Source organism: Habropoda laboriosa, unplaced genomic scaffold (assembly GCF_001263275.1).
Source record: "Habropoda laboriosa isolate 0110345459 unplaced genomic scaffold, ASM126327v1 scaffold774, whole genome shotgun sequence".
NCBI classification, from domain to species: domain Eukaryota; kingdom Metazoa; phylum Arthropoda; class Insecta; order Hymenoptera; family Apidae; genus Habropoda; species Habropoda laboriosa.
This window is the reverse complement of record NW_017100887.1, coordinates 36,961-46,715: the sequence shown is the minus strand read 5'-3', so window position 1 is coordinate 46,715 and position 9,755 is coordinate 36,961. Positions and strand designations below refer to the sequence as shown.

Sequence of the window (9,755 nt, the reverse complement as noted above, 5' to 3'; positions counted from 1 at the left end):
CCCTGGAGTCTCCGAACGGAAATAGAAAAGTGGCCCACGACTTTTGCCAACGTCGATGGGCCACTTGACTTTAACAAAGCCTAGAAAAGCGGAGATTCCACAGGATTCCCACGCATCCGTCCACCGAACACTTTCTCCGGTCGTTGTTTACCTCACCCTAAGATAACGCGCTAAGGGCGAAATGGAGGGAGGTTGCGACGCACCGGAGTAAACTGATTGGTGATTTAGAAAAGGAAAAATCACCAATCAGGGTGTTTCTAGGAAAATAGAAGTCTTCTCGTCGAGGGAAACCGCAGAGACTCCAGGAGAAACACTTGGCCACTCGCAAGAGAAACACCTCTCACTTCGCAGTAGAATTTATATCTTGAATTAATTGTAGAAAAATAGAACAAAAAAAGGTCAAAGCAAAAAGTACAGGCGATCACACAGTCGCTACATTTTCAATCGATTCTCGACGACATGTCAGAATTGAACAAACGATCTTCTCGAATGAGATTATTACTACCTCCTAGACAGTCCTCTATGGACCGCGAGCATGCCGGCCACCTTTGATTTTCCCAGTTGGCAGAGTACTAGTATTGTTCAATTCTGACACGTCGTCGAGAATCGATTGAAAAATGTAGCGACTGTGTGATCGCCTAAACTTTTTGCTCTTAACCTTTTTTGTGTTCTCGTTGTCTCGTTGGCGCATTGCCCCGGTCAGCCCTCGCATTTCCCCTTCCCTGGTCCCATTTGGGTCCCTTGACGGAGGTGAGTTTTGGGTCGGAGGCTAAGACTCCCACTCACGTTCGGGCCTTGGTCACCGCACAACGCCAACCACTCACCCTCAAGGAGGGAGTGTTTTGCGTGAAGTACGCGTCACCTGGGCTTATGGGAAAAACCCAGGGTAACGGTACCGCTCTCTCGCGAGAACGTGCCTGGGCTCGCGCGGGTTTATGATACGTCAATTGCTATTGAGATGCACGAAGAAACTTCAAATTCTCCGCTTCTATGAGAGGTTTGGAGCCCTCCCGACAATAAGGAATAATTAACGAACGAAAACATTAAACGCGTATTCAAACCTTAATCTCAAAAATAGCAGAGAGTCGCGTCCGTATCGTAAACCTGGTCTAAGTTAAGTATCCTTAACAAGTATGTCGCGGTGGCGGGGGTGTCAGGCCCAAGGGTTGATCGGTTCTAATGGGACTCGACTGCCGATGTAACTCTAATGGCTTTAAAACGCGTCAATTGCTATAGAGTGTTTGCGAATGGGCATCAGAAAGGCGTATGGCGCTCAGAAACATAGAGTTTCTGCGTCTATAAAAGACTTTCTGAGTCTCGTCGTCGGTTTAAAAGGAAATTTAATTAACAAGCGATTAAAAAGAAGACACACTTAGGTATTATAAAAATAATACAAACGGACATCTGTGTTATAAAATCAACCCTTAACAGCAATTCTTCGGAAACTGATGTGAGGATCGTTGATCCCTGTAGTTGGAACAGCACATTTCGTTAAACCACCAGTTTTTACTTTTCAACGATTTCGTTTCTGTCCATTTAAACATCCCGTTTCCTGAAATGTTTCGAGTACACGTTCAAACGTATGATGCGATGGATGATTTTTATTCGGAAATCGTTCAGCGTATAACTGCTGTGCCACCGCAGCATTACGTTTGGTCTCCCTGCATATTAAGAGCATTTCAATTTTTTCCTCATTACTATAATGGTCCATGATTATAGGCTGACGCCCACTTAACAGCACAGCACATGAACGGCACCAGACCGACATCAACGTATTCACATTATTATATGTACTTCAAATGTGGATGCGTCCACCTATCCATAGCAGCACAGCATCGATATTCCTCCGCATCGCATCGACAGCAACGAGATTCTCGGCAAAAATATTTTGCCGGTTAGGTGACGATCACATGCCGATCGCGTGCTGCTGGTGCGGTGGCAACGAGGCTGTCAGTTGCTTGTATCGCAGACATGCGGAAATATTGATGAATGTTTTGTTCGTCGTTTAACAATAATCTATGTAATGTGATAGAATTCACCCTCGGTTTTCCTTAATTGTATTACTGATTCTTATGTATCCAACAACTTCTTTTTTTTCTTCTGTTATTTTCATCTTCGTCAAGCAGTAATGCTATTAAAGCCAATTCTTCAATATTAAACTTTGACATACTCCTTTTTATGGAACATTACGTACTGTGCCGATGTGTTGCTGATGTGTTACCGATGTGATACTGATATCGTATTAATGTCGATATGTTAAGTGTGCAACAAGCAGTATCAACGCGGAGGCAACTGATCGCTACTGGTCTGATGCTGTGCATCTTCTTTGATGCACCTCTTTGCAGCTGTGCAATTACCTTTCCGAAACATCGCAAATGTATTGACTTACATACGTTTTCGAGAGCTATCAGTAGTAGACATGGAACATTTCAATGTTTATAAACGCAATGCGAAGACGCAGACCCATTTGATCGCACAACAACGACGTATTTGTGTATAGCAGTGGAGGAATTTTCTAAAATACATTTTTCCACGATTTCTCCTGTGTAAATGACAAAAAAAAAGTATGTTGCGGTGTTTGCTCTATTTGTCTTTTTGTCCGTTAAAAGACACGCGAGAAAAAATTGTAGTGTTGCATTTAAAGGTGACCTTGATAACTTTGAAAAAAAAAAAATCTACAAAACATGTATGTAGGTGCAGCAATCAGCCTGTGTGCCCCTCTAAACCAAGGTATTTAAAAGAAATAGAATTTGTATTGGTTCAGTAGTAACAAAAGTAATTAAGGTGATCAAGTTACGTTGTCTCCTCTGTATATACCACAACAGAAATACAGGTTGTTCGGTAACTATTCATACAAAATTTAAAGACTGATTCTACAAGCATAAGTAAGACAAAAATTAAGAATAACTTGCGTTGTGAACAATAGATTGGATGGTGGTGGCTTCATTCGAAGGCCCATACTCTAGGACATTGCGTACGCTAGGATCTAGACCAGAGGTACTCGAAACCTTCAGCTACACCACCAAACTTATTACCCAAAATTTCAAGAGTAAACGACTGCGTTTCTTACCCCCGTGACTGCATTGTTTAAAAACATTCTCTGTATTTTCATCTTCCACTCCTTTGTTCCCTTTCCCAAAAGAAAGGACATACTCACAGCATCCAATCCTAAAGTTGTAACTACCCTTCTTAGATCATACCACCAATAAGAATTAAGACGAATTTACTTAGATGGGACACCACTAGCAACGAACAGACACAAAAAGGCTCTCGTCAGACACACATAAGTGCTCTCGCGAGATACACACCACACGCTCTGGTGATTCACATAATTCAACTCGTAATTCACACTGCGGTTATACTATATACTTTCTGTAGAGTACACTCCTAGAATAATCACCTAGTTATACTTATAGTTATAAAATATATCTATAGTCTATAATCCAGGGTATATTCTCATTAACCAACAAATTCATACAGTCCAGTTTATACTTTTGAAAGACTTCACTTTTCTCGCGATAAGTTCGCGAACGCTGTGACGCGTAACAATAACAAAATTACGTTCCTGGCTGCTTCTTTTAATTATTAACATTTAAAGATATCCCTGTATCCGAGCAAACTTCTCTACACCAACAAATACAGGGCACGTCAAGAAAAGGGGAGTTCAGTGATCCTCGAAACGAATGAATACATGGCTGGCAGCTTCGACAAACCCTTGTGGATTTATGTGTGTATGCAAGTTTAATGTCCTTCTACGATTCACGGAGGATTTTCATTGTAAAATGTCCGCAAAATTATATCGTCCCCTGTGACAGTTTCAACTACCACGTAAGCGTATATTTCTTCTTTGGATACGGAACTGATCTACCCGTCGTGCGGCTGCCCGAAGCTTTTAGCATTACGTAAGCTTATGCTCACGTCAGTAACCAGGGTCAATATAATTGTTAAGACCGTTCACAGGACAACTTTATAACACGGATAATAAAATACAGTTATTTTTGAGAAACATCGGTTTTAGAGTTTGCTAAGTAGTTAAATGTCTCAGCGTGGAATCGGGACCTTAGACTTGCCTTGTAGACAAAGAAGTCCACTCCTTCTGTCTCCTCAAAGTCGTCACATGCGACACATCTAGCGTCTTCATTTCCTCGCTCTCAATAACTATTGACGTATCGTAAATTTCTTACTTAGTCGAAATTTGACTCTGGAAGTATTTCACATGCGGTAAAGTGAGGGAGAAAATCTTACATTTCCTAGAAACAACCCAATAAGGTATTTCATGTGCTGATTCATGAGCACAGAGATCTACCACCTACGACGAAATAAAAACGATTCCCAAGTATGAATTTAATAGGAAAAAATTTCCAGGTGTGAATTCAATAGAAAACAATTCCAAGTGTCATTTCACAAGTATAAAATCCCGTGAATCCTGTGATTCCAGTCATAAGATACAAAGAAAACTGGTTAATTGCGTTTGTTACAATTTGTCTCATAAACTGAGTGTCATATAATTCATAAATATAGACAATATACCAATGTGTTTATTTACTCCTCGAATAAGCAAAATCGCTATAGCTAAGTAAAACAGAATTCCGTGTGTGATTCAAACAATAATAAAAATAAAATAACAATTTTATTACACTAGAAAATACAGGATTAACACGTTCGCTACCACCGCCGCGCCGCATATACTATGCGGTGTCCCGATTCTTGTATCTGAGCCCACCACCGCAGATGTGCGGTGCGTGTTTTTTATCAGTTTATGATAACGTTTTGGAAGTGACGTGGTGTAAAGTAATTACTCGGGCAAGTTGTTTAATAAAAATATATTTTCTTGAATCCGATAACGCTTAACCTAATTTTGAAGTGTAGGCGGCGCGAGTCTACGACAAAAGGCCTCGTGCCTTTTTCGGGGCTCCCTTAAGTAGGCCCTTTTCCCTGGGAAAGTCTCAGGAAGTGGGGGCGCGGGCCTGCATTGCCGAGGCAATACTCTTGTCCTCGAGGACGAAGAAACTAGGAGATGTTTGGAAAAACATCTCTCGATCCTTCACCTCGAGGGCCAAGAGTCAGCAGGCCTAAGTGCGTGGCCCCTCGTGGCGGTCGCCACAACGTATTGCAAAAAATTTGGAAATGAAGAGTATTGTTGAGCTAAAAACAATAAAATAGACGTAGGATGTCCTTGGTCTAGTGATAATTACATTTTTTAGTCCGTGAGGAGCAGTTGAATTTGTCAGTTCGGTAGTGCAAGTATTGAAAGACAGTAAACAAGTTATTTATATTTTTCAAGCATCTGTAGCCGTACGTGTTTATGGCATGCCTCCTGTGTCGTCTATAAGTTGTTACACAATTATTTGGGAAAAGGATATACGATCTATATGGACAATTTTTATAATAGTGTGCAATTAGCCACTTCGTTTTACGGAGACAAGACACACGTTGTAGGGACACTTCGCAAAAATCGCAAAGGCAATCCCAAACTTGTAACTGATAAAAATGTTAAAGGAAGGAGAATCTATTTTTGCTATGAATGGTAATATTTTAGTGCAGAAATAGAAAGATAAAAGGGATGTATTGACAATATCTACGAAACACAATGCATCATTGAAAGAAGTACAGCAAAAATGGAAATGTAGTAAATAAACCTTCTACAGCTGTTGATTATAATAACAATATGTCGAGCATCGACAGAGCAGATCAAATGTCTATTATTCTTCCCCTCGGATATCGATACGCTGGTATATAAAACTCTTTTTTCATATATTGAACATTACAATTTGGAATACATGTTATTTATACAAGTTCATTCCAAAATGAGTTCCTTCGACTTTAGAAATGATCTTGTCAAGAAATTACTAAATTATGATGGCAAAATACCTGTGCTTGCATATAGCAGTGCATCAGATTTCCAACATTTTCCTAAAAAATGGATAAAAGAAGGAGATGCCGTGTATGCGCCACTAAGAAGCGGCGCAAAGAGACTTTCTACACCTGTGAAATTTGTAGAACAAATATGGGACTACACGTTGGGCTATGTGTAGATGAATGTTTTAAAATTTATTTATTTATTTCGCTTCGAAAAATACTTTTATTTTGTTTTCCTCTACCATTCTCCTTTTGTTACAATATGCCACATACTCCAAAACAAATACACTCGGCTCGGGCTCCAAAACAAATTTCTCATCCATATCCCAGCGCCGCATATATGCGTCAGTTTGTAAAATTTTGCTTATTTGGAATGTTATAAATATATCCTAAAAAGATCCATGCCAATTTAAGGACACATTCTAACAAAAGACACCCTGGGCTGTGGTACAAGACTTTCTTCTCAGACCCTGGTAGCGACCGTGTTAAATGATGAATAGGCAAGGTTGAATATTTCTGCTGTTATAAAGCCTAACCTTCACAAGACAATACAATTGAATTAAAACTGAAACATGCACGACACAAACCAAAACTAGGGAAAATTGTCTCTCGTAATTTTCACTCACATCAGGGACTCCACTTGCCCAACTCAAAATTTAGGTGAGTAAGGTAATATAAGGCTTACTTTCGAGATCACTACAATACCAATTATGATTACTGGTTGGATCACCAATTTGCTCGCTCGCATCCTATTCTAACTGAATCCAAACCGGGATGTGACTCCAGCCCGAAATGGAGGTGAGGTGAATGGAATTTTAGCCCGAACGTGCTCCCGCCGTAATGTTTGGCATGTAATCCAGTTTTGGTGAGTATCGCCTAAATCAAGATTTTTTTGCCTAGTACTGAATCGAAAAATCCCGCCTAAATTTAATGCTTCGACAAAAAAGACAGTAAGAGAAAACTAAGGTGGTTAACTTATTTTCGTCAGAAAGGTTTTTGCCAACCAATTAAGAGCCTTTTTATAGGGATAAATTAAAATTATGAACACTTAATTTTTCATACATTGTAGTAATACTTCATCGGCTTTGGATGTAAAATTTAAGTAAAAGAAATTTCTTATACTTAGGGATATACAAATAGAATGATATCTTTTTATTGCACATTGAGAAGCCCATACAACATATTTTATTATCGCAATGGAAGATATTTTATTTACCAATGAAAAATTTCTAACGAAGTTCACTCATTTAGACGATATTAAATTTCTTTCGTTTATATCCACTGCAATGAAACTTTCAGAAACGTTTCATGTTGTATCATTTCGAAAAATTTCAAAAGAACTAAATAATTAAGCAACAAATGGCCATTCTTTCATTAACTATTTATTTCTGTCCTTCATTATAATATAATAACTACTATGAATAATAACATACTTTAAGAATTCCAGATTCTTGTTTCTGGACTAAAAATGCTTTATAACATCTATCTAATAATACGCGATTTAATAATAAAGCAAGTAAATCAGCAACAGGTAATGATGAAATGGCTCAAATGAACTGATACGCAGTATCTTGTCTTACAGTAACAAGAAAGAGTTTATTAAATTTGCATAAGATGAACGTGCACTGATAATACAAACTACGTAGAGGAGGCGAACAAACCCGTTATAAAAATCTTCCAGCGGTAAAAGCAGGGCTATGAGCACGAATAAATAAGTAATATTAAGATTCACTTTTTTTGTTCCTTCCTTTCTATCCTAGGAGCGTCACAATGTTATCTTCCTATGCAGACATCGAGGTTTCTTTCACGACCAATATAATACCACTCCTCTATTCTTGTCTCTTCTTTCTAAGCATATAATGTTTAGAAATTATTTTGTGAAGTTCCACGCATACTTTATACGTTGTGGTTACACTCTGTAAAATACTCATATTGAATGTAACTGTTTATTATACTTTGACTGAGTGAAAAATTTGAGCTGAAGATCTCAACTTTTTTAACACAAGAACAAATAACGGAAAATGTACAATTAACACGTGTGATCGTGGAGCGAAAAATTCGCAAATATCCGGCGAGAAAGTGTGTCTGGGCGAACGAACGAGTGGAGAGAGCAAAGATACGCTGGTGATTAAGCGATGTGTGGTGTATACGGTGGAAGCTAACTAATTAGGAACAAATGAAGTGGCGTGTGCAAATAAAGAGAAAAAGGCACAGTGTTGTTGAATGGTGTATTTATTTTGAACCTGTTCCTGCGCTGATACGACATGAATCGTATATTATGCAGGGTATCCTACGCAACTGGGCCAAGCCATAGCGTTGAAATGGTAGAAGATAGAACGAAATTTCATTAGAAAAAATTAAATAGTTTCAAGTTATGCATCACGTGGTACATGCGTCTTCTCCGAAAGTGGAGGCGTTTCAAAGATGTCATGGTCATTTAAAAAATTAGAGTGTTTTTATTTTTTATTACAGTCTTATTAGTGAAGTTTTGCAACTTCTCGATGCGTGATTTTACAGGATGTTCGGATTAACTTCATCTAATTAGTGTATGAAATATACTACACTACACTAATTATGAAATAAAAGAGAACACGTGTAAATAATACTAAATAATATGAGCGAAATTTAAATATTCAACGAAGATCGCTGCTTTTGATTTAATTTTTTACTAAATAGAATGGTTTGGATTCAAGTTGAATTAGATAGGTTGTTTAGAGATTAGTGCGTTCTTCGCTGCTGGTGTGCCTGATTGGAAGAATTATGCTCAATTACTTTACGTTACCTGTAAATTGATAGTCGGCTGGGTTTTTAGGCTATTGCTATTTCGCGTCTTTTCTTTCGGATACGATAGGTAATTAGTATGTTTTCGTTGTTTTGGATGTAGTCATGTTTGTTCAAGTACACGAATGCTTCAGATAGAATGTATCTTTTCTTTATGCATTTGTCGAGATATTTGTCAAAGTGGGTCGGCTATTGTATTTGTTGTTGATCGATTTTACCAAGCGACTTCTTATTAGCTTCACCATGTGTATGTCTACTTTCTTGTTTCTGTACCATCTTGCGTAACCGTGAGATCCAATTTGCTTGCATAGGCAGCAGGCGGCTCAGTACTTTTCTCTTCAAGATTCAGAATTTCTCCATTTTCCATTGTGAAAGATTCGGAATTTCTCCATTGTGTATGGGTTTACGTATTACCTACCAGATGGAACAGGCGAACGTTAGTAACGGTCTTACGCAGATTTTGTATAAGGCGATTTTGACTTGTTTGTTTATCATTGTAAAATGGAATATCTTCAGCAATATTTTCCACGAAGCGGTGGTTCGTAAGATCAATAGCTAGGCATTTTTGTTAAATTTGTAGTTTTTGGTAAATATCACGCCTAGCTATTAACTGCTTTTCCGTGATTAACTTCGATTACGTGATTTCGCGGGTCGGTGAGTGTGAATTTTTTCCAATTTCTTCTCGTGTCTCTGCTTAACTTTTTAACTTTTACTTTTAAACAATATAGTTTCACATTTGTTTGTGTTTACTTTGAGTTACCATGTTTCGCAATAATTTTGGATTTGGTTGAAAACAGATTGTAATTTTTCTAGCACTACAATGACTTTACGATGACCATTGCATGTAATTAGGTTGTCCGCAAATGCTAACGCCTTACAGCTGTTCTCGCCGTTGATATCAAAAAGTGTTAATATGTCTAAGAAAAACCAACTGAACAGCAACGATGAATTTATGGCTGCTTGTTGTGAGCTATTTTCTGTAGTAAACGGAGATTCGGAGACGTCTATGTAGTCCTAATATAACTTTAAATTTCCTGTCTGTGATCATGTTCGCTATCATTCGGATTAAATGAGATGGGAACCCTTTGGTGCATAATTTATAAATTAAACCAGAG

At 38.3% G+C, this 9,755-nt stretch overlaps 1 protein-coding gene across 1 annotated transcript in view; it reads right to left on the bottom strand.

Annotated features, from left to right (window-relative positions):
- LOC108577488 overlaps nucleotides 1–9,007 on the bottom strand; it is a 169,724-nt gene extending 160,717 nt beyond the window's left edge. The window contains exon 1 of the mRNA XM_017940647.1: nucleotides 8,914–9,007. Coding sequence (XP_017796136.1) covers nucleotides 8,914–9,007 — 94 coding nt within the window. The remainder of the gene's footprint in view (nucleotides 1–8,913) is intronic.
- Between the last annotated feature and the right edge of the window lie 748 nt (nucleotides 9,008–9,755).